The following is a 26,135-nucleotide window of genomic DNA, read 5'->3' on the forward strand; positions in this document are numbered from 1 at the left end:
CACTACAAGCAAACATATAAACAAAATGTGACCTTAGCAGTTTACTTTCCATTTTAACTGTGTCTTTAACACACTAAAAGACAAGTTATGTGAAAAAGAAACAAGTGAAAAGAAAGAGAAGAAAACGGGCGCGTTGCCATGACAACCAGCTCAACAAGCCTTGTTGTCATTAGCAACCACACCAGCGTTCGGACCAGAAGGCTCCCGTTAGCTGTTAGCTAGCTAGCAGGTAGTTTAAACCGCCAGATAACGGTAAGGTAACTAGTTTTAAAGTAATTTATTACTCTAACAATGGACTCAGACTCGTTATATTACTCTCTGGAGCTCGTTGGCGGCAGCGGAAACAATTTAAACGTCGAGCAGAGAACCGCGCTGCAGACTTCCTTAGTGCTCCTGAAGAAAAACTACAAGTTCCATCGAGTCTTGTTCTGGGGCAAAATATTGGGGTTAAAGGAGGATTACTTTATCGCTCAGGGGAGAGGAGAGGATGAAATGCAGGATAGAAAGAACCTCTATAGGTGAGAGAGCCTCAACTGTGGTGATGTCTCACTGTATGTCTCTTAACAGTGTGAAACACCTGTGTGTCTGTTTCTGTCCAGCTTCAACTGCATGGACTGGTTCCTGCTCCCTCCTGCCACAGACTCTATGATGGAGGAGGTGTCCAAGGCTGCAAAGGGTCGATTCAGAGGAGACCCCTCACATGTGTATGAGCATCGTGACATCCTCAGGCAAGGAGAGAAGGATGAAGAGGAGGTGGTGGTGAGTATGATCAACACCAGTGGTGTACACTCAAGTGTTTTTTGGGAGTGCTTTACTTGAGTTTTTATATTTGTGTCAACTTTCACTTTTACTGCACTGCATTTCCTAAATAAAATGTATACTTTTACTCCAACACATTTCCCCAAGCATCTTAGTTACTTACTGCAAAATAGGGAAGGAAGGAGGGAGGAAGGTGAATCAAATGAAGAAAGAGGGAGGCAAAAACTGGATTTTGTTCTTTTAAATCCTTGATGTTGTGAAGAAGACCTCATTTTTCATAAAGTGTAATATACGCTTGAAGTGTGATAAACACTCCCTTGATTTGCACAAAAGTCTTCTTGTTAAGGTTTCGTTAAAATGTTCATGCAAGTATTTTTCTCCTTGTCTTTGTCTTATACTTAAGGAATCCCTAGACCAGGGGTCTAACTTATTTTAGTTGATGGACCAATTACAGTCCAATTTGAAAGACCTTAGCAACAAAAGCCAGGTAAAAAAAAAAAAACAAACACAAAAAAACAAAAAACTCTGTCTCTATTGTAACTGCAACATGACGGAGTTTATGGTGATAAATGAAAAAAACGAACACACCCCAAGAAGAGCAACCAGGAGAAACCGATGGATATGCTTTTGATTTTACACTATAAATTTGACTGAATTCATTTTTCATTGCAGTTTTCTGTTTCCCGGTATTTAGAGGTCAAATGTATTTTGTAGTTTGTGCTTTCTATGATTGTATTCCTCCAGAAGTGTAATCTTTTCCTCCTCGGACCAGTATGGGTCTCTTGTCTTATTTTCTTCTGCCATTTTTTCACTATCTAACCATAAGACAAATTTATGAGACAATAACAAGCATCACAAGCGTGTGTCCGAGAAAACAAACAATCTCCATGGAAACTTTTACCAGTGTAAAATCTTTCAATGCAGTAAATTAGTTATGTTTTCCTTAACTAAGGAAAACTTCTAAGGAATTCTGTGCAACTGTGTAAATCCCTCAGCGAAGGAGAAGTTAAGCCTTAAGTGTCATACTTAAGGAGAAAACTTATGGTGTTTTGTGCAACTAGTCCCAGATACTGCAAGACTTTTTGTGAAGTGATTTTTCAACAGGCAATGTTAACTTCTACCAAAGTAATTTCCTGATAAGAAATCTGTACTTGTGCTTGGGTGTGGCTTTCAGGTACTTCATCCAGCACTGATCGACATGGTGTAGTTGTAATTTAAACTTAGAGAAAATACTGAGCTGACAGATGAAACTTAAGACCAAGTGTTATTATGGTATTCAAAAGTACCACAAAGATTTTTTTCATAAATACAAATCCATCCACCCCCTCAATATTTTCATGTGCATGTGTCTCTCCCAATAAAAACATAAAAGCAGCAGAGGACTTAATTAAATTAAAGAAATGTACATCAATTGATGGAAAAAAATTCACCAGAATGCAGGAAATTAAGTTTTGATGCTCAACATTTTCTGGTGGAGGACTCCCAAATCCCATATGTGCACTACAATGTTAACAGAAATCCTAAGCCCTTGTAGCACTGTAGGTTTGTGCAGTAATTTTATTGAAGCTAAAGCAAGGATGGATGTGGGACCAAAATCAAACATACAAAAGAAGATGTAACTGAAGAAGAGACAACAGACATGCTCACCATGAAATTCAGGCCAGCTGCAACAAACCAGTGTTTTTGTTCATGAAGAATTAGTGTGAACAAATTTAATCTCAAAGCTGCATCAGTGATTTATTTTCTCTGGCAGATATCAGCACTATTGGTACAGCCGTGGAATTCCAGCTTAGTAATGGACTGTTCTTGGTTTCAGACCAAAGTCAATGAGGAGAGCAGACTAGCAGTAACAGTTCATCACATCGATGACGAAGTCTCTGTGGTGCCACGCGGCGCCTTCATCAGGAGTCCTCACGGCCTCGTCCAGATCAACCGCAGCTTCGGTGGTAAATATATATATATCACTCTGCCACATGGTGTCTCGTGGGGTGTGAACATTTGCTGCTGCGTGTGAATGACCCTGAGGTGTTTCATAAAATGTGCTATTTATTTTAATTGGACAGATATGATAAACAGCACTTAGGGAAACATTTCATAACACTTCTCCAAAGTCCGCTGAAAAGTTGCATCATCACTGCTGTGAATCAGTTTGCGTTACATGCCAGTGTGCACTGCTCCTCAGGTCTCTCTCACTCAGAAGCAGGGAAGCTTGACAACTTCCTTCACTTCAGCCAAGCAAAGAATCCAAAGAAGAAATCCATCCTGGAAATGGGTGATTTGAACCCAGCCGTCGACTTCCTGGATGTACTGAGTGATGATATTCCTAAAGGTGAGACCACAGAGTCCAGTCTTTCCCACACTATAACATGTCACCAGTTGATTCATCACATACAGGCGTATCCTACAAGGTTTGTTCCAGTTGTTGAAATGTATTAACACAGCTTTAGCTTGCCCCGTTTTTATTTTATGATCACTGAAATTTAAAAGGTATTGTGAAGAAAACTACAGTATTTCAAACAAGAGCAAAAAAAGATCATCCTATGATCTGGAACCAAAAACACACAGCTGTTATAGCGTTGTAAAAAAACTGATAAGACTGATAAACTTCATTGGTTTTTTTGTTTTTTTTTTAAATACACACTCATTCTGAATTTTATACCTGCAACATATTCCAAAAAGGTTGGGAGGGCCATATTTACCTCTGTGTTACATCACCTTTTCCTTTTCAGTAAGTGTTCAGGAACTGAGGACACTCACTGTTGAAGTTTTGAAAATGAAATTTTTCCATTTCTTGCTCGATAAAGACCGTTTTAGGGCCGACTTCACAATGATGCCAATTTGTTATCTGGAAGCAAAACCTGCATCTCCACCACAGGGCTGTAGGCAACATAGGAGTCTTAAAATGTCATCTTGTTGTGTTATTGGGAGCCAGAATAGAAGGAGTCATGGCTCAAAACCTAAATTTTACTTTTTCACTGCCCGTCAACACAAACAAAGACAACTATGGTTAAATGTGATAAGACGAAAGGACTGGACGGAGGCAATCATCAAAAATGCTCACATGTGCAGTGCACACTTCATATCAGGTTAGGGGAAAAGTATTTCCTGTTGTAGGGATGAATAACGTTATGTGTATTAAAGGGCCAGTGTGTAAAATGGGTTGAAAACAGTGACATCAGTGGTCAAATTCTAGATTGCAGGGCTCGCTCGCTCACCCCTCCTGTCGGGTAAATGACGGTGGCCTCGTAAGGACAAAAAGCCTTGCGCAGACACAAGTTTTTCAGGAGTAGGTCTATCTAGCGACAAGGTGAATATTTATTTAGAAATCTAAGCCATGTTACGATATTGTAATGAATCCCTCACGAGCAGGAGACCAGAGTAGCACTCGGGAAAAAGGCCAGTTTATTTGAGCACTCCAAAAACTCCAAAGACTCCGTCCCAAACTGACTCTTCTAGCGTAACACACACACTTAATACACACATACTCATTTACCATACCGAGTGGGGACCCCCTCCCCTCTCTGCTCCGCCAATCTCCAGCCCGCACACTGACTGACAGCATAGCCTGTAAACAGAGCTCAGCTGTTTATTTAGCCTAGCAATATCTCCGGACTATAGTAGCTGCAATGGACGACTTTGAACGCGATTTTGAAGAGTTTCTTGTAGCGAACACAGACCCAGAGCCATACCTGTTTGAGCCGGAGCATACAGATGAGGAACTTAGATGCTGAGCGGGTGAGAAGAGAAGCTGAATCCTCCGCTCCCATTTTGCTGCACAGAATGGGATTCGGTGCTACTGCTACCATCATTGGGGAGATGTATCATCAGGAGGAAAAGCGCCGCAGAGAGTGCATCACAAAGAGTGAAGTTGCGTCTTCTTTTCCTCGCACATGACGGTTCGGGTTCATTCTCTTCTGTTGCGTGGTAAGTGTGGTCCATTCCCAAACTTTATAACTAAAAAAACTTTTCACTACTCTCTATCCACGAACTACTAACACTCTCTGTTGTTTCCTCCTTCTTCCTTCCTTCCGCTGTCTTCGTTGGTTTATTTATACACGCGAAACGCATTCTCTGGCTGGCTGGATTGTCTGCTCGGGCTGCCGTACATACATGGCGGCGCAAGATGGCGACCTCTCCAAATATATATATATATATATATATATATATATATAAAAGCATAATTATAAGGCTACGAAAACCAATTGATTATGATTATACACTTGTATAAACATATTAATGGGTAGAATATTCAGATTCAGATTCAGATTTGACAATAAACCATGCCAAATATTACACACTGGCCCTTTAAGGGTTATCATGTCCACCTCATCAGAAACTGGGGTGTGGTGCTGGATAACCCAACAGTACATCCCAACAGTGCTCTGAATTCGGTCCAGTTTGTCCCAAAGTGCACTCTGGCACTCAGAATGAGTATTACTGAACGCACTACTTGCATCATCTTATTCCATTGTCTAAAACAAGCCAACAGATTTCTCTCTGTAATGTCCGTAGAGAATTATTTTGCCTCCAGCTGAGTCCCGCCCACCAAAAAAATGTTTGTTATTTACTTAAAATAGTAAAAGGGTCTGTACAACTTCAGTTGCTCAGCACTCCAGGGTCTCTGTTATATTTTGAGTTTCTTAATGCCCCACACATTTTCAGTGGGAGACAGGTGTGGACTTCAGGCAGGTCAGGCTAGTACCTGCACTCTTTTACTACAAAGCCACACTGTTGTAACACTTGCAGAATGTGGTTTGGCATTGTCTGGCTGGAATAGGCAGGGACAACTCATTGTGTCAGTTTATCTCAGTTTATCTGGCTTGGGGCCAGAGAAGTCAGCAGCGTTTCTGAATGCTGTCATTACATGGTTTTCACTTTTTTCCGTAAGAGTCTTAACTTGCATTTGTAGATAGTAAATGGTAAATGGACTGCACTTGTACATCATCCTTGCTTGTGAACAACTGAGCCTGCCGAGGATGCCCCTCTCATACCCAGTCATGATACTAACACCTGTTACCAACTAACCTGTTTACCTGTGGAGTGTTCCAAACAGGTGTTTTCTGAGCATTTCACAGCTTTCACAGTCTTTTCTTGCTCCTGTCCCAACTTTTTTGGAACATGTTGCAGGCATCAAATTTAGAGTCTGTGTATATTATGTACAAAAAGCAATGAAATTAGTCAGTTTGAACATTAAATATCTTCTCTTTGTACTGTATTTAATCAGTGCAGCTCGAAAAAGATTGGCAAATCATTGCACTTTGTTTTTATTGATGTTTTACACAGCGTCCCAGCTGTTTTGGAATTGGGGCTGTAATCTTGTTTATCGTTAATCGCACTAATGGCGCAATTAGCATACTAAGTTCATTGTTAGTTTGGAACTAATCTAATAAGAATTTTAAGTAAACTTAGATGAAGTCTTGTTCAGTGTGCTTTTCCCCCTGGGAATCCAGTGGCAAATCATTAGGTTTTTCTTTTTTAGTGTGCTCCAATTCGTATGCAACATTACAGCTAAATGAAGTGTAATTTCAACACGAGCCATTATGGTGATTCAACTGACTGAAAGTCAAGACGTGTTTCTTCCAAGTGAAAACAAATGAATCATTCTAACTGTAAAATGGTTGGTTAATCAAGGCTATCTGATAAAATAAATTTTCTGGGAATATGTTGGAAGAAGGTTTGCATATAGTGGTATGGTAATCAGATGTCCAGTGCCCACCTACTGTGACTCAGGCCTCAAGTTCTTCATCGGAAAATGACATGTCATTCTACTATCAACATAAAACAGGAAATGGAAATAGGACCACCTAAAGGCAAACTGACGTTAAATGAGTAATGAGATTGTGAACATCTGTAAGAAATAAAACACCACTAAACAAAAAGCAACACTTTCGTTTTCGTAAGGCCAAAAGACTTCATTAAAATCCATGTTAGTGAGCACCTCTTTGTCAAGATAATCCATCCACTGACAGGTGTGGCAGATCAAGATGCCGATTAAACAACATCGTGACTACTCAGTTGTGCCTTGGGATGGTCACAATTAAAAAGCCACTCTAAAATGTGCAGTTTGAACTCAAAACGTAGACATTTATTACGATTTCACATGACTAGGGCTACAGAAATGCATTTCATGGTCACAGATACAGTTAAGAACAAGTAACTGATGTGAGCACCATTTGCAAATCAATAAATTTGTAATTTAATTTTTAGCTGGTACACAAAATTAACCAGTAACTAAGCAGTTAATTTTTAGGGAAAAAAAAACAACATAAAAAAAGTGACGTTAGCTTTAGTGTTGCATCTCAAAGCATTCTCCACTAAAAGGTGGTGACAGACCGCAGGCTAGACACGTTTACATGCTGAAATATGGCACCCACTGCGCACACACACCAGTCTCCAGTGGTTAGCTAACGTTAGCCTTGTCCACTCCAAACTACGCGCTGTCCGGGTCAGGTGGGAGTTAGCTCGCTGCGCCACTCATTTGGTGATTACTGCTTGTAATGCTGTCCCAGAACAGCACTGCTGCAGCACATGGTGGCCACCCTCTAATCTCCCCTGCAGGTAGCTATGGAGAGTAAGCGGGTTCATTTTGGGTGGCAAAACATCTTTAGAACTGTTAACTATGTTAGGACCACTAGCCGTGCTGACTCTGTGAACAGTATCAAGTAGGGTGACCATATTTTGATTTCCAAAAAAGAGGACACTCGGCCGGCCACAACATAGCCTACTTAAATGATACTCGCAGTTTACTCAAAGATGCCTTATAATTTTAATATATTTAAAGTTTATATGTATGGATAGAAAATTCAGTTATATTACAAAATAATATCTCTCAAAGACAGAAATTCAGATAGGCCCTTATAGATAGGACACACACACACACACTAGCGTGTGGCTACCCGATCCAAGCCCGTTGGGTCCCGATGGGTCGGGCCGGGTTCGGTCAAAAATGTATAAATTGTATTCGGGCTTGGGTCGGATTCGGTCAGCTTTCAGTGAAAATGTAGTGTAAAAATAAATAAAATCCTATTGTCTATCCTGTTTATTGCTTGGGCACTGTTATTTACGTGACAACACCTGAACATAACACACACAGACACACACTGGCTGTTTGTTTCCACCGCTCCCCTCGCTGAAAGCGGACCTCCTGCCGCCTCTGCCTTGATTAAACGCTGAAAATAAAATAAAAGAGGGAGACAGGTTTTTCCTATTTTGTCTTATTTTGTTATATTTCTCCCTCTCCTCTCGCTGGAAGTGTCAGACCTCCCGCCACCCGCTCCCGTCTCAAACACAGAGGTCTCCTCTCCGCGGAGCACCCACGGCACACACCCGACCTGTTAAATAGCCTGTAACCATGACAACTGTGTGACACAAACTCAGTGCTTTAGTCATTAAATAATGTTGGGCTCGGACATAACAAAAAAGAATGACTGTCGGGTTCGGACAGAAATATGTGGCCCATGCCGCACTCTAACACACACACACACAGACACACACGGAAAACCGGACATTATTATCAATTTATAAACACCCCCCGGACGCCCCGGACGGGATGTGAAAAGTGGACATGTCCGGGCAAAAGAGGACGTTTGGTCAGCCTAGTATCAAGAGAGCTAACAGTAGTTCCAGTAGTTAGTTAGGGCCCAGTGTTTCCACAGCAATGCTGTTGGGTCAGGACGGTGTTACAAGCAGTACGACACATCTCCTGTGGGCTGTGTGAAGTTTCTGGATATTGGCAGGAACTGGAGCACGGTGCTGTACACACTGATCCAGAGCATCCCAAACATGCTCCGCAGGTGACATGTCTGGTGAACATGAAGGCCATAGAAGAGCTGGAATGTTTTTAGCTTCTGGGAATTGTGCACAGCTCCTTGCAACATGGGGCCGTGCATTATCTTGCTGCAACATGAGGTCATGGCGGCAGCTGAATGGCGTGACAATGTGTCTGAGGATCTCGTCACGGTATCTCTGTGCATTCAAACTGCCATCAATAAAATGCACCTGTTTTTGTTGTCCGTAGCTAATGCCAGCCCATACCATAATCCCACTGCCACCATGAGGCTGTCTGTTTACGACATCAGCATTCCGTTCACCCTTAGGCGCCATCTGCCTAGTATAGTGTAAACTGGGATTCAACTGTAAAGAGAACTCTTCTCCGAAGTACCAGACGCCTTCTAACTTGAGCAGTTGCTCGCTGAAGTCGGGTACGAGTTGACAAACTGCTGACAGGTCAAGACCCTGGTGAGGACGACCTACATGCAGATGAGCTCCCCTGAGACGGTTTCCAACAGTTTGTACAGAAGTTCGTCGGTTTTGCAAGCCTATTGCATCAGCTGTTTGGGTGGCTGGTCTCAGACAATCTCCCAGGTGAAGACGCAGGATGTGGAGGTCCTAAGGTTGTGAGGGCGTTTGGATGTACTGCCAAATTCTCAAAAACGATACTGGAGACGGCTCGTGACATGAACAGCTCTGGTGGACATTCTTACAATCAGCATGCCAACGGCACGCTCGCACTAACTCGCGACATCTGTGTCATTGTGTTGTGATCAAACTGCATATATTAGAGTGGCTTTTTATTGTGACCATCCCAAGGCACACCTGGGTAGTAATAATGCCGTTTAATCACTACCCGTCAGGTGGACGGATTATCTTAGAGACGTGCTAACACGGATTTTAAGAAATATGCGACCAAAATTTGAGAGAATGAAAAAAGTTGTAGATCTCATTTGAAAAATGGGAGCAAAAACCAAAGTGTTGCGGTTAAATTTTTCAACGTTCAAAGACGATAAAGTTGTTAATTCTTTCTTGAGGAGGGTAGTGTCATAGTTGGAAAAGCTCAGGTGTTACTAATGACACCAACAATGGTTCTTTTCTCTTCAAGAGTCCCAGTGAGTGTGACAGTAAGCATGCATGAGATCCTGAAATCAAAACAGCTAAATGGAATTCAGCCGTGATTCATTTCATTTTTTACCAGTTTTTTCCTACTGTGACACATCAAAATGTCTTCTGTGGAAAAATGTGTAGTAATGCAGTTGAAAGCTTGTTATGATGATGAGTCTCTCGGGTTTGCGTATTCAAATCCTGGTGGGAAGCTCAGACATCTGGGCTGCTGAACAGCACTACACATGCTGGAAAAATCAAACCCAAGTGGCAAACAATAGCGAACATGGATACTGTGAAAATAATATGAATAATTTGGAGGTTTCAGCCGGATGAACTCGAGGTCACAGTCAATGTAGGTGAAGTAGACGCATGTGTGTGAAAGAAAAGAAATGTTTAGCGCCTGTGAACTAACACACAACAGATGTCCGATTTAAGAGGGCTTCCACATGTGTATATGTTTGTGTGTGTTCCTCGAGTTGATACGGATGTCAGCGGTGTCATCACCTCAGCTGACATTACCCAGCTGTCTCTGCGCCACACTCGCTGCAGCCAGCTCAGCAGCAGATCGCACGCTGAAAAGGAGGAATGAGTTAACATTTTTTAAACTGGGGCTGTGTGGAAAATGCGGTATGATGTATCTCCTCTAAAAGACAGGTGCTTTCCTCTGAGACCCTGAGTTGGGCTTCCCCTCTTTTCCACAACACTCCTGCAAACTGTTTCCAACTCCTGATTTATGGCTGCAGGTTTCTCCTCCCACAGTAATACAGTTAGGCACCAAACATGTTTCTACTTCTTGTTGATTCATGCTTTGCCAGATCACTTCAAAGACAAAAAAGTGGTTTAACAATCGTCTAATTTGTCTGAATCGTCTTCCTTTGTGTAATAGCATCAATCAAAGGGCTTTTTATGTTTACATTCTGGCAGATCCAGTTCTTGCTCCTTGGTTCCCAGGATCTCGGGTTCATGGTCACACCTTAAATTATTGGGAAACAGGTTAGACTGAAGATATCAAAGGCACAAGGGCTTGATTTATAGAAGCATCCCTTGGCTGCCTCAAGCATGTGTAGACTATAATTTTCTTGGACTCCAAAGATTACCTCTGTTTCAATTCCGGTTAATGATGTGGCAACTTGGTTGGGATTTTTTCCTAACTGGAATTTGACCTAAATGGGATATAATACAATAACTGTTTTTAGTGTATAATCACCTGAAAACAATCTGCTGAGATCACCATGTTGCACTGCCAGGTTCTACAGTAGCCCCAAACAGACAAACTTAACATGTCTGCCACCATAGTTAGAAGCCCCTCTGCGATAAGAGCATTGGAAAACATTGATTTTTTTTTAACATAAACCTGCTGTATTCAGTGTTTTTACCGGTTTTAATCACCTGGTTTGTTTGGTTTGGAGCGGAGGAGAACTCTGCGGATATTGAACATCTGGATCTTAAGTTATCAGCGATCATTAGCAGGTTCTAGGCTAGCGGCCCATCTCTGACGTGCCAAACGTTGTTGGAAAAACACTGCCATGTGACACAAAACTGCTTTATTAAGTGTTTTAACTGGTTTAAATCACTAGGCCTGTTTGTTTTGGAGAAGAATTGACCTCTGCGGATAATTTGGCTTCCAGTAAAAACTTCCAGGACATCTGCGTCAGGAATAAGCTGAACACACAATAAGTTATCAGAGGAAATAGATGAGCACATATTAGGAGGTGCTGGGGTGGCGGCCTTTCTGTGACATGCTGAGAACGTATTTTAACGTGAAACTGCTTTATTTAGTGTTTTTACAGGTTTAAATCTCCTGTTCTATTTGTTTAGAAGAAGAGACCTCTGGAGATAATTTGGCTTCTGTTAAAAACCTCCTGCACAAACAACACTGAAGGAATCCCAACTGAGAGAAGTTTCAGCTGGTTTCAATCTGCAGTCCTCACCGATAGATGCCACTAAACCCCCCTGAATCTTACACACTGTTCCTTAAAAACTCAGTTCAGACCAAAGATTCGAGGAGAGGAGTTGCAACAGGCAGCTACTTGCAATGTGCCGTTCTAAAAACCTGCCAGTTCACACCAATGCAACTAGATGAAACGGTGTATCATCTCTGTGCAACAACTCTCTGTACTTTTGTTCTGATTTCCAGCTTTTCAGGTTTATTTTGTGGCTGAATATAATTTGTAGCTTCTTAAAATATGAATGATGATAGTGATAGTGAGATACTGGCTACAGCTGCATTTGTAGTAGTGATGAAACAGCGAAAAACACAAGTGCAGCCTTTGTACTGCTGTTTTTCCCCTCTGTATTTTATCGTTTATTGTCATCTGTTTTACCACCCTCAGTGATTTACATGGTTAACCACAGCTGCCATCACAGAGCCTGTCAGCCTTTTGTGCATTTTAAGTGTGGTTTCAACTTTTCAAACATTTCGACTCAATGAACATCTAAGTAGCATCTAAACGTGGTCTCGGTTAAACATTTGTGGCATGGAGTAGGTGTGCAGGAGTCACTTCTTCCCTTGACGTAGGCTGTTCTTTGATAGTCTTGCACCCACGTGATGTGCGTGTCATTATCTCCCCCAGCTTCCTGCGGTTAACATGCATAGTTTACAGCAACCTTTCTTTGTTTGTGTGTAGGATCCTGGAGCCTTCAGTTTGAATATGCCAGCAAAGTGTGCGTGCTTCGCAGCCTGTTGTGGCTTGGCCTGACCTTCTACCACGTGCCAATGATGCCACAGCACGGTTACGTCTACATCGGTGACGGGACCAAGAATTTGGACCTTCCCTTCATGATATAAAGAGACATCTTACACTTATTTCAGGCTATGAAATTCTCATGTCTATGTTCACATCAACCCTTAAAATGTACTCTGTGTAACATATTGCAGGACTTTTTGTTTATGTTGTCTTATAACAAATAAACTAAAGAGGTACAGTTATGTAGTTTGTGTCTACAAGCTTTTAGATCTGATGTATAAAAGCTAGTCCTATACAGTAAACACACGCTGAGACACAGAAGTAAACACACACATTTTATTTGCACATCTGTGTTGCCTTGAGTTTACACAGTCAATATACCACCTACTTTGAAAACTGTAACACTGACCCAGTTGTTACTCACAGTCGCTTGTCAGTGAGTTCACTTCAAGGGCTTTTTGAAAACCAGCGGACAGGATAGATGGTTCTGGGTGGAGCCGAGCATTAAAAGATTGAGCGCAGCTTCATAAACAAGAGGGAAGAATAAATACAGATGGATGAAGCTTTTAGGCCTTTTTCCCAGAGCGGGATGACAACCCAGCTGAAAGTGTGTCCTCAGATAGAAAGGTTCCGCCCACTCTTGTCCAGCTGCTGCACTGATACATCAGACTTCCTGTCCTTCAGTGTTTCACGTTTAAGGGTTTGACACCGTAACACACATTGCTCTGGAGTATTGGGTGACCAACAGCAATGCGCTTCTTACACCACTTTAGTCCCTTTTTGTAGATGGGTTTCACAGAGTTAACGGACCAGCGAGTCAAGTATCTGTACAACAGAAAATGGTTGGTAGATCAATTGCACTGGCTCTGGTGTTAACGATAGATGACGATGAGAAACGTATTTAAGAAGACGCGTATGTATTACCTGTTAAGTTTTTGTTTGGGCTTCTTTGGGATGTGGCCCTCTGGAAGTTTGGGTCTGTGGTCGGGGAGCAGACCTGAAACACAGACAAACAAAAGTCACCATGATGTACTTCATTTAAAGGTCCAACAGAAAGTTGTCATATTTGCTGTAACTGTCACTATATCCTGACAGTAATACATTAAACACATAACCTATGAAAAAACAAAACAAAAACATGTTTGTTTATCTCCTCGTAGGACCTTTAATGGCATTTGCTAGAATCCACCGCACGTGAACGAAAGCAACCAATCAGAGCAGAGGTGTCTCTAACACAGCTTTCAATCCCTGTTCATGAACTGGTCAAACTGTTAAACGAGGCTGTGCTGATCAAATATGAATCAAGATTTTGTTACTGCGTCGCCTATTTTTTTACCTCAGAAACATATTTTAGTAAACTGTTTAGCTGTAAAATGAGAGCATTTGTGACCCAGCTGCCATATTTACAACAGTCAAACGAAAACCAGGCACTACCCACTGGCCATACCAAACGTTCTCACTTTACAGCTAAACAGTACACTAAAATGGGTTTCAAAAAAAAAAAAAAATCGGAGACAAGAAAACCCTCGGGTCTGACTGGTTGTTTAAGTTTGCGTGGTGAATTCTAGCCAATGCCAAGCGCAACAAGGAGGACATGATTTTTTTTCAGATTATCTGTCTCATGTACTGCTGTGTGGACGTAGTGACAGTTTTAGCTAACAGGACAAAACGTTACTTTCATACAAGTTACCAACTGCAGCTATACGTTTCACACTAATCCAAGGAACTAGCACAGTTGAACCAACTCATCACTTTCACCAGCCTTATTGTCTGTTTTCTCACAGTTTAAGTGAGAGGGTAACAATGAGCGCGTTTACATGCACACTAATAAACCGATCATTATCTGATTTCTGGAGTTACCTGACTATTCAAGTGCTCATGTAAACAGCATAATCCGATAGGCTTTGTCAGATAAAAGCCATTATCTGATTATGAGAAATCGGATAAACACACTTAGCTTTTTCCCCAATAGTCAGATTATTCAGTGCATGTATACCCTTTAATCTGGTTTCTTTCGAGTTTTGCTATTTTATACTCCCACTCCACTCCATTTTAGAGGGAAATATTGTACTTTCTACTCCACTGCGTTAATCTGACAGTTTGTTTCCTTTCAGATAAAGATTTGACAGAAAATAATATATTTTTATATTCTCAGTGTTTAAATTGTCACTTTTATTTTATCATAGTTATATGTTATGCACTTTGTGTGACAACTTTATATACAATACACTTGTATATTGCACTTTGCAGTACTTCAAATCTACCCAAAGTATGTAAAATTGGCTCCACATTGATAAACTACACATTAGAATGCTCTCACATGTATTTGTTAATGATAAAAACAAACAGTACTGTAAGAATATAAGCTGTCAGCATGATGAGTGCTTTATTTTGCAAATATATGACTTGCGTACTTTTCGAAGTTTTTCAAGGATATGAGTACCTGCTGTAACAGGAAGTTTGAGTTTTATGTCATGTACTTGGGGAGAAATCCAACTGAAGGACTGAATCATGTAAACCAGGTTTTTCTGATTATCAGATTATTGAAGTGCATGTAAACGCGTCAAATCAGATCATTACCATTACCTGGTTATTACTAGTTATCTGATTATTGTGCGCATGTAACCGTGCTCAATGTCTTTAAAATCAACAGTGCTGAAACTATGTCAGTTAACCAATTAAAGGACAACTGTTGACAGATTTGATAATTATACAAGCATTTCGGTCAATAATCAAGCAGAAATGCAACACATTTCCTGAGTCTTAAATGTAAGGATCGCAGCCCTGAAAAATCAGTTATACCCAGCATCATGACAGGCGGACAAAATTTAGTTACAGCACTTTGGTCTGGTATTAAAAAAACAAAAAAAAGTTGATTAATTCACCCTTTTTAAATGCCTGAATCAATATAATTAAAATGCAGAGGTGGAAATTATTAACTATTAAAAACACAACCACGGGGCGTACAGTGACCCTGACCTGCTCTGTGAGCCATCTGAACACAGATGGCAATTTTGCGATGCTCCTGTGGACAGAGACCAGTGACTCTCTTCGGCAACATCCCTCCATCTGACCTGATGAACTGACTGAGCAACAAGACATCCTGGGAATAAAAGAGAAAGAAAACCAGACACAATAAACAGCTGATACACTCTCCATAACGTCAGGTCAGCACATGTTGGCGGAGGCATTTACCGTGTAGTTATATTTGTGCTGCAGGTTCCATCTGTAGATGGGACACTTGGCTTCGGGGTTTGGAGGCTCTGGTGCTGCTGGAACGTCCAGTATTTTTCCTTCAATCTGACAGTTAGTGAAATACAAAGTTATGGAAGGTTCCTTGTCAAGTTTATATTTACATGTGCAGTAAGAGAATGCATAATCCCAACTATCCTAGCTAACTGTAACTGTTGGTCATAGAGCTGTGCCTCTGCATGTCATGCTGCTATGCTCTGTACTGCAATGATGTAATCCTGACCCTAAGATGACACCTTTGAAATGTCAATGATGTGTATAATTGCACATTTTGATAAGTACATTTCTCCAACTAGATAAAAAATACCAACTGTACACATACTCCCCATTTTTATTTTGATGATGGATCACTGGTGATTTTCATGTATTGCACAGTGTTGTTGTTTTTGTTATTGAAACATCCACATTATAACAAGATGGTATATTTTGCTCTATTTACCTTTTAATTTGTTTCTCTAGTCAACAGCCTCATATTGTGCAACACAAGTCAAAGCAATCAGGAATTTGAGAAATACGATAAATATACATATATATTTCTGCTCATTACTAATTCAGGATTCAGTAAAATGCCACAATTAATAAAGTTTCATGTTTTATTTCATAGTGCTTAGAGGGATGCATGATATTCATTATTTTGCTGATATCCAATATGCCGCTATGTAACGATTTATTTGGCCAATACCGATATATCCAGTTTTCCCCCTCATAATTTTATCGATCGACAAGTCTCTTCTGTGGTACAATTATCATCATATTATGCATACATATCATGATGGCTCACCAGCAGATGGAGACATGAAATACAATACTTTTCAGTGTATGTAATATTAATTAATTGTGTAAATTAAGAAAAAGCATGTTGGCAGATTTAAACACGATACTGGTGACGTGTTGATATTATCGTGCATCTCTAAGTGCTTAAACATCAGAACACTGTGTACTTAGCCCAGATAAAACTGGTAAAGGGCTTTATATATCTACCAACCAAAAAAAAAAACCTCCAAATGATAGAACACATGTACGTTATAATTATCAGTTTCACATCAGAGTATGGTGGCATTTACCGTTGTTGTTTTACCCTCCTTCGTCACCACCACTGTGAAACACACACAAAATGATGTTAGGCCTTCATCATAAATGTAATACCTATTTTTCTTTACTGCCTTTTTAATGTTTGTACATTTTGAGCTGATGTGACATCTGATACAATCATTAGCCTGCTTACAATGAGCTTGACAACAAGGGAACAACAGTGTTAACAATGATTTTGACTCAAAGTGTGATTAAGTGAGGCTAACTTTGAGTTAGGAAGTGTCATATACATTTGTTTAGTATGAAATATAACCACAGAGTCTATTCAGCAGTGTGTGAATATTTAAAAACATGAAGAACAAATTTAAGGACATTTAAAGTCAAGAGCAGGAGGCATCAAATACATTTAGTTACACGACAAGATGTCAAGAGGGAAGACAGCCTCAATGGACATATATCTTCTACTAACAGCTGAATTTAACGTTAGTTTTTCACGATGGTTGCTGCTCTTCCGATAAAGCAAGTCGGTATTTATTTGGAGTTGAACGCAGGTCTTGCTGAAGTGAAATAACTCTGCTGACATTCCTTCAATCACTGTTATTGTATTTACGCTAACATGCTAAGCTAACGTTAGCTAACGTCAACATGTTTTCTTTTTCAAAAAACATTATTATTACAAATAATAATAACATATATACTGCCACCATCACATATAACATATCTATTAGAAAAACGTAACAGTAAGCAAACTAGATAAAATACGACATTACAGGAGACTTGATGATGAACGTTAGCTAGCTAGCATTGGTGGGCTAAAACGTTAGCTAGCTAACACTGATGCTAACATCTTAGCCGTTAAAGATAATGCTCACCTTGGCGGATCCCTCGGCTCTGAATAGTTAAAGCTGACAGCTGGGGAACATTTATCCTCTGTTGGAGCGTCACCTTGGAGGCTGTGGCACCTAAGTTTAAGCCTGCAAACGAGGTCCACACAGACCTCAACATACAGCGAGCTGCCATGTTTAATTCCTGACCTTCGCCTTCTTCGCTTCCTGTTTGGTAATCTCGCGAGAATGAACACAGCGACACCCCCGGTGAGGAGCTCTTACTACAGTCTACGGTAAAGACCAATAGAAGTCTCATTCCAGCACAAAGTAGGTTACACAACTGCACAAATCAACTTAAATTGCCCTCATGTTTGTGTGTGACATGTGTTTGTGGCTTGATAAAAAAATAAAAATGGCTGCATGGCCGACAGGAAATTCCACTTCAAATAGTGCTCAGATAAATATATTTATAACTAGGCTTTTTGATCCTTTATCAAAAGCTCAGCCTCAAAGGACAACACGTTATGAGCCAAGAGCTAGCCTAAATCTAATTAATCTACAATGAGCCACAAACAAATAGCAGCACAAAATCAAATATAATTAAACACAAGGGGGAAAGCAATGAACACATGGCATGTTGAATAATATCTATCCTATCTCCACCAAAGGGAGAACTCCCAGGAAAAGGTGAAAGTAACATCAAGATCACAGAGTTTAAAATCCCAGAGAGAGATTAGTGTAAAATTAGACTGTGTTTGTTTGCAAGGACCATAACGTGCCAGTGCAGGGGAAAATAAATCCTAAAACTGCAGCATGGATCCTGCAGATGCTTTCATCCTTGTGTTGCTTTCTGAAGAGTTCATAACAAAGATAGGGCCGCCGCTCTTAGCTCTATTCATGCCGCGTTCATCAGATGAAAGTATGAGAGGCACCTGGAGGAGCAGTGTAGAAACATGCCAAACTTTTGTTGCAGAAACAAGAGGATACAGGTAGATTCTCCGCGGCCAGATAAAGAGCCTCAGAGAGGAGAGCCTGATGTTTGATAGTGTTATCATGAGAACACTGTGCCATTGTCCAGTCATGTTTGTGTTTGCTGTTTTTCAGGATCTATCTCACGGCCTCATCTGTGTGCATAAAGGAAGCATTAAGAAAGCCAAGGCAGGCTGGAACAATAGATCTGCAGAAGTCCCTGTTTAGTTTATTACATACTCTGGAACATGTGCAAATTAGAGCTGTATGATAAATCGAAGACGTATAGCCTCCTACAATTGCACACATTTATGGATAAGATTAAAACCCTCCTGTTTCCTTTTTGTCCCCAAGGGATCTCTCAATTTTCCAAACAGTATCATAGAAATATGAAAATGCCACAAATAGTTTTTATTGAGAGAAACTGAGAAAAAGGACATCCTGTTTGTAAACCACAGACCATTCTCATCATTACTCTTTGTATATTTTTGCAAATATATGAGCTCAAAAAAGGAAACTCTAAACAAAATAAAACATACAATCAATCAATAAATAAAGAAACAGGAAGGCAACGAATTCAAAAAAGAAAAAACACACAAACACAAGCAAAGGGGAGAAAAGCAGTTAAGGAGATGTTGGGGATAGACTGGGATATGGAGAAAAAAAATCACATTTTCTTTAAGTGACAGCGGTTGGGAACTTATATTTAACTATTGCACCCTTAAATAAAATATATATGAAATTTAATAGCCAGGTTCAACAGTGCTGAAGTATTGTTTCCATTTAAGCAAATATGTCTGAAATCTGCTACTTGCAGCTTGAAAGAAAAGGTCAGATTCTCCATTACATCTAAGCCTTCATAATTTCATAGAAGTCTAGGTGGGTCAGGCTGTAACCTTTTTTTATATATAGTTTTCTGACTTCCAGCCTAAACAAATACTAATGTTTTAGTAGAGGTAATAGTATGTTAATAGTCATTTAGATTATCAGAAATTAATTTCACGCATGTTGCTAGTGGCTCTCTACTTAATCCCTGGGAAAACATACTGACCATGCTTGCTGTGGCAGAATGCAGAGACCACATGACGCTATTATATAACCACCAACCTTATTATGCCCTTAATAAAGACGTAAAGTTGTCCTACATTAGTTCGCTTTCATTATATCATACAAATTATCTAAAGCACACATTATGTTGTATTTGCATGTGGGCCACTCTGTGCAAAAGCCTATTTGTGCCAAGTAATTGTCCAAACCTTAAATCAGTCGACCTCTAGTTGGTACAGCACTTCACACTGAATTTTGACATTTTGCATAGTTAGTGGATAATGCTTAAATAAATATGTTTTTCACTGTAAAAAATTAGGTGTGTTTCATTAACGTGTTTTAGTCAGTTGACAACGTATTTAAAAAGTTGGTCAAAATCAAAAAAACATTTTTTGACATTTCTGGGTAGAGCTAAATTAAAGTAATAAGTTAAAATATCAAATAAAATAATTTGATCACTATATTGCCACAGCTTTCGGTTTATATTAAATTGGTTCAGCTTGATTAAGCCTTTTGATGTCAAAACAAATCATGTTGGTCTCATAGGACTGACTCGATAATAATGATAATTACGTTAAAAAGAAGCGTGCAAATTGTTACCTTCATTTATTTGAAGTTAAACCAGTGGATCCTTTTTTACAGTGTAGAAAGTAGACCCAATTATGATGTCATCACAGACGGGCTGTGAGCTACTAAATATAGAGGCTGTTTACACGTTGCCGGCTATTTTCATAAACGGACATTTCACTGTCTCCGTTTTCAAAAAGATCTTCGTTTGCACTTACCCGTGTATATATACACAAGGGCACGCCAAACCTGTAGGTGGCAGTGTAACGAGAAGCTCAAGCCTTCCATGTATCCACTGTCACCATAGCAACATAGGTCGCACTTTTGACAAAGGCGCAAGTTACGGCGCATACTGTGACGTCGGCTGCCTATAACTCCGTTTATCTCCGTTTATCTCAGTTTACATGCAAATGCGCAACCGGAGTTTTCCAAAGTCTCCACTCTGGCCGGAGTTTTTAGAAAGACTCGTTTTCAAAGGAGAAATCTCTGTTTGCGTGTAAACGAAGGGCACAAACGAAGGAAGATGTCTCCATTTATCAAAATCACCGTGTACGTGTAAACGGCCTCATAGATGTAAACTTCAGTATTTTAAGTGTTTAAAAATCAGCTTTGCAAATATTTTTTATGGGGATGGAGATGCATTCAACACACCTGTGAAACCTGAAGGGCACACAATGCATTTTAGTTAGAAACACTTAATGTAAATCGGAACTTTTGTTTGTGTACAAGAAAAATAGATATTAAGTAGCCGTACCTAATTTTTTGGTACTTGCAGTCATTTCCCTTTATCCAATTCATTTCAGCTGAATGTCTCAGCTCCCCTGAGTAGATTGAAGGGTAATTCAGATCACCTGTTGCACATGGTGTGTGGACAAACTCCTGAATAAGAACTGAGAGCAGCCTGGTGCATTTTCCCTTTTGGCCAATCAGAGTGTGACGACACCCTTTTTTAGGTTTTAAGAGAGGTAGGGAGCTGCACACCCAGGACAGTCTCACCCTTCCTGATGCAGACCTCATGTTAGCAGTCAGTCAGAAACTCTTGACTTTGGGTCCTTTGAGACTTCTTTGCTGTCTTTTGCTTTTCTGGTTGAGGTTGATTGTGTGATTGTGCGCCAGACACTTAGGACCTCTCACATCAAGTGTTTATGCCCCATGCCAGGAACCTTGGTGTCATTTTTGATTCTGCTCTGAAATTCCACAAACAAACTCTGTGGTGAAAGGCTGATACTCCCAACTGAGAAATATTACAGAAGTCAAGTCCACCCTCTCTCACAGTGACAAGAACACTGTAACCACTGTATTAATTTCCTCAAGGCATGACTGTTGCAACTGTCTGTACCTGGGTGTCTGCCAATCATCTTTGTCTTGAGTCAGCGAGACTCACACTGGTGCCAGACAAAGAGACAGCATTACACCAGTGCTGACATCCCTGCACTGGCTACCTGTCAAATACAGGATTAATTTTAAGGTTCTTTTACTTGTTTTTAAAGTGGGTTTGATGAAGGTAGCAGTGCTGTTTGGGCTGAGAAAGCCATGTGGTAATATAGGTTAGGTAAAGGAGGTTGTTGGGTTGGTGCGGGGAGCAGTGAGACCTGGCATTAGAGGAGTGTCTCTGGGACGCCAGAGATCACTGTTTAGCCTCCTGGAGGTGTCGTGGGACCAACTAGACGAAACATTGGTGAAAGGAGGTTCCCACCTGATGACCCCAAAGACATGTTAGTTATCACTGCTCACTGGTCTGTATAGTTAAGCCTTGCCATAATAGCTTATCAACGGGCTTAGGAGGTTATTCACTGAGCGCTGATCCTTTCTCTGGAGCACAAACGTCTTGTGTTTATTTGGACTCATGGGCTGGCACCCTGGTACACTGCTCAACTTCTCTGCCCCTACTCCAACTCTCAACCTCTTAGATCCTCAGAACAATTTCTTTTAACTTTTTAACTGTCCCATGATCGAGGCTGGTGGGTAAAGGAGATCGTGCCTTTGCAGTAGCTGCTTCAAAGCCTTCCACTCTCAGTCAGTCCTGCCCCTCCATTGACACTTGTAAGACTAATTTAAGACATTAAGACATTGATTTCAATGAGGTTACCTGCATCAGAGGTCTGTACTTCGAAGCCAGTTCAACTTAGCCAGGATATCTTTTTGTTATCTGGTTTGACTAATTCGTACAACACATTCTCACTCCCACTCCGTCACATGTCCACGTTTGGTCATGAATTTTCCATGTCCAGATATGTCGTGAAATGTACTCTGGGTGTGTTGGTTTTGACGTTCTGGGACACCGTGTCAAGTTCTGCCTGTTACATGCATTGTCTTCTTTTAAAATACACTTCAATTATCACAGGAAATTTAATATTTGCATACAGTCTCTTTCAAAATAAAAGTGGTTAGGTTTAGAAACAAAGAACAGGGTTTGGCTTTAGAATCTTATGGGACACAAACACCGCTCTCTTGGGTGAGGGTTGGTGTTTGTTGGACCCATACACCACCCCTCCCATGTTCCCCAGTCGAACTTTCCCCACCTTAACTTTTGTCCTTGTCCCACTACGTTTCCAACAGATGCCGCCGGGCACCTTTAAACTATAACTGCAACCAGCCGCGTATCATGCCGATGTTAAAGGGCGCCTTTTTTCCGTTGGTTTCTGACGCCGCAAGTCACTACCCAACTGTCGGATTTTGTCAATTTCGCCAAATTGTCGAAATTGTCATCACATCGGCTGTCTAGAAAACAGATACTACAAAGCTGGTTATCAACTAGTTCAGTCAACTCTGGGCTTTCCTATCCAGCCACGAGCGTGTTCATGTGAAAAAGGCGGGGTTGTTAATTACATTGACATCATCAGAACCATAAATGAAGTTGACTGCTTCATATCACATGAAACAGTAATGAAACTGCCCGTGACTACAAGACAGTAAAATGTCGGAAATATCGACCCGGGCTTACAGTACGTGTAGGTGACACCAGGCTATAAGTGACATTTGTACAGACTTTTTTTTTTTTTTTTTGCTATTTAGTTGGATGACGATGAAATCACTCTGAATATGTCACATAAAACACTTTCAAGTTTCTGCTACTGAAGTAAAGAGTGGAAAAGTAGTTAGTGACTGATGAGGTCTGTCTGACCAAAATGTTGCATTTCATTTTCTAATAAGATAATATCTTTTCCCCCCATCACTGTCACATGTCTCGTGTTATTTTGAGCTGCAGTGATGGAATCAGAGGTAAAACAGCAACACTGTCACTGCGGACTGAAATACACTTTGCAGATGTTAAAATCCTGCTAAAGTCACGTGTTTAGTGTGTAAACGATCTCTGTGTTTGTTAGAAGCTCTGTTTTGAATCAGTGGAAATACAGCCCTGAAACAATGAAATGATTCTGACCTATACCAACATATAGGCTCCTATTTTTTACCTGAGACCCCAGACTTAAGTCCATTGATACCTTTTTGATCTTTTTGATTGATCTGATTGGTCAGAGGATGGGGTGTTGACAGCCTGCTCCGGAACAGGTTAACTGTTCAGCATAAGTTTCCACAGTGATTTATCCTGGTAAAAACAGAGAACCAGCTTTGTAGCACTGAAAACTCTGAGTTAACCCTGAAGTTACCTTGCTAACTCCAAATCCTGCTGCGTAATACAGGCCTCTGGTCAGTTCTTAGTGGTTTTCATGCAAGAGTGTTGCTTGCCAAATGCTAATGTCATGCCTGCGGCCTTTATTTTGTTCATATAAACATATTTATTTGAAGAGGCATTTGTTTTTTATTATTAAGGGGGCATTGTTTCATTGTGAAGGATCTTGTGAGATTTATTTTTCAAAGTAAATCTTTTATATGTTATGTGTTTGGGAGCTGGTTCTCAGGCTTCTCCCCAACAATTAGACAAATTAATTGCTATGGGGGAAACGATGATTTATCAGATCTGAGTTACTGATGTCCACATGAAGTGGAGTTGAAATAATAAAGAGGACAACTTCACTGTGAGACACAATTAAGTTCTTCTTGTGATGTTTTCCCAGCACATTCACCATCACAGTGGTTTGGTTTCATGGCCAAAAAATGTGAACAATTTCTCAAATGCCATCTAAACTGCCGAGCCTCAAAGAGCCGCACACTGAGATGCAAATGGACTTCTGTGTTCGTCTCGTCTACGGAGCAGAGAGTAGATAGATCGAGATTACCGTCACCCCGCTGCCACAAAGGAAGCATTGTCTCAGTGATCAGGTTCCTCCGTCAAGGACACTTAAGCAGTCACATTCCTTGAGAGAAACCCAAAAAATGGCATTTAAAGTGTCTGGCCACCTCCTCTCAGGCTTTGATATTCAAATGAAACATGGCCCTGTACAAACAGGCGCCTCAGCTGAGGAAGAGGGGGGAGAGTAAATCAGATAGGATTTCCCTCAGATGAAAAGAGCTCGTCTGACATTTTCACAGTGAGCGCTGAGGGACGCTGAGGCAATGTTGGTTCGATGTCATGGTGGGAAGTTATTGCTGTGTGGAAAAGGTTAGAGTTTTCACCCCCGCTTCCTTGGACAAACTGCTGAAACGCAGCATGCAGCGAGCAGAAGAGCTGAGAGCGGAGCGAAGATGAGTGGGCACGGTCACATCACACAAAAACAAATCCAACCCACCCCTCCACATTCCCCTTTTATTGTCACACTGGTCAGTTTGTTTTGTCTTAAATGTTTTGGTGAAGACAGAAGGGCCCCCGGTGATAGCTTCTGCTCAAGAGTCTCAACACAGAAGGACCTCCGAGAGGGTCATAACACCAACACCGTGGGATCTGAGAAGTTGAGGCGGTACCTTTTAATCAAAATCACTGAATTACACAATCTGACTGTTGTGACGTGGCTTGATAATGCCTCTCTCTGCTGAGTTTCCTCCACTGAAGACTTCTCTCAGTGAGAGCCAAAAGTTTTCGACAGAATGTCTCATTCCCATGCAGATGGAATGTGTGGATTTGCTGCCATCCAAATTGATGGGCACAGTCTGGTATGCAATTAAGGCATAGCTGTCACTAAGAGGCTTTCCTGGGTGATTAACTTGTAAGGGCTGTTGCATCCAAGGAAGTCAACTGAACACAATTAGCCTATTTCAAGGGAATGAGTTTAGTTAAAGGCCCCCACTGCTCGTAAGATGAGGTGAGAGGTAAGAAGCTTGCCAAAGCAGACAACTGGAAACAAGAGACGCAGGTTTCATCGACCAGGGAGTGGAGCTCAAGGTCTAGAGTAGTCTCCCGTAGCCCGAGCATGGACTGTAGAAGTAATGGACGCAGCTGTTGTGGCGTCACCCATTGAGTTTGGCGTTATGGCCATTGCCATCCTGTTTGGAGGCAGAAGTGAACATATTTGGGCGAGATGGTGCTTTGCAGGAGCGAGGGGTGGATCTGACTGAGAAGCCGAGGACATTATCTTCAGACAGCCTGCCACTCAAAGCAGCCCATCCTTATTACGTGCAACTTTAAGCATTAATACAGTCAAGGAGGAGGCAGTTAGCTAAAGAGACCCAAACTGTATTTGCACCAGGCTGTAAACATGTTTATCTCTGCTGTAAAGTTGAGCACTTTAACATGGGGGTCTATGGGAATTAACCTGCCGTTAAAAGAATCCAATGGCCTAATTTTTTAGCCCTGGACGTTGCCACTGGAGCCAGACCTATCTCCAAAGACTCATCTAGAGAAAGGTCTGGAATCACCTTGTTATCATTCTGCTGCAGGTGGAAACTCGCTTCGGCACTCGTCCTGGGTGGCGCAGGGCCCAGGATGTAGCAGTGGTGCCCTTGCAAAACAGTGTCAAGGGGAAAACACAGTGACAGGGATAACGGTTAGCATCACATGCGTTAACAAGTTTCACGACTCCGACTGGCCATGTCAGAAAACAGATCAACATCTGGAGAGTCCTGCAAGTCTGAGTCTGGGCCATTCTGAAGTGCATTCACAAGTTGCTTTATTTGTCGTAGATCTTTATAAGAATTCACTGGAAGAACAAAGCAGGCATGTCTGATTGGATGATCCAGATCTTCATCAACACAAGCCATTTCAGGTATGTAAGGGTTTAGCTCAGAGGTTGTTGTTTCTCATAGCGAAACGGTAACAAGCATAAAAATGAAGGTAGGAAGA

General features: G+C 41.0%; 2 protein-coding genes across 3 annotated transcripts; one reads left to right on the forward strand and one right to left on the reverse strand.

The window, feature by feature from the left end:
- On the forward strand, positions 1 to 12,553 carry rsph9 (radial spoke head component 9). 2 transcript variants are annotated; one of them, XM_049589751.1, is made up of 6 exons: positions 1 to 518; positions 600 to 759; positions 2,576 to 2,705; positions 2,942 to 3,088; positions 4,539 to 4,683; positions 12,267 to 12,421. In XM_049589751.1, exons 1-6 carry the CDS (start codon positions 292 to 294, stop codon positions 12,286 to 12,288), a joined length of 831 nt encoding a protein of 276 aa, XP_049445708.1. In that variant the 5' UTR covers positions 1 to 291; the 3' UTR covers positions 12,289 to 12,421. The 2 variants fall into 2 exon arrangements, with proteins under 2 accessions (XP_049445708.1, XP_049445709.1); XM_049589752.1 differs by lacking the exon at positions 4,539 to 4,683 and having other exon boundaries at positions 12,267 to 12,553.
- A 95-nt stretch (positions 12,554 to 12,648) lies between these two features.
- On the reverse strand, positions 12,649 to 17,665 carry mrps18a (mitochondrial ribosomal protein S18A). Its single transcript, XM_049589755.1, has 6 exons — positions 17,483 to 17,665; positions 16,643 to 16,674; positions 15,522 to 15,626; positions 15,306 to 15,429; positions 13,251 to 13,323; positions 12,649 to 13,151 (listed from the first exon to the last, which is right to left on the reverse strand). Exons 1-6 carry the CDS (start codon positions 17,628 to 17,630, stop codon positions 13,007 to 13,009), a joined length of 627 nt encoding a protein of 208 aa, XP_049445712.1. The 5' UTR covers positions 17,631 to 17,665; the 3' UTR covers positions 12,649 to 13,006.
- Between the last annotated feature and the right edge of the window lie 8,470 nt (positions 17,666 to 26,135).

Source organism: Epinephelus fuscoguttatus, linkage group LG11 (assembly GCF_011397635.1).
Source record: "Epinephelus fuscoguttatus linkage group LG11, E.fuscoguttatus.final_Chr_v1".
NCBI classification, from domain to species: domain Eukaryota; kingdom Metazoa; phylum Chordata; class Actinopteri; order Perciformes; family Serranidae; genus Epinephelus; species Epinephelus fuscoguttatus.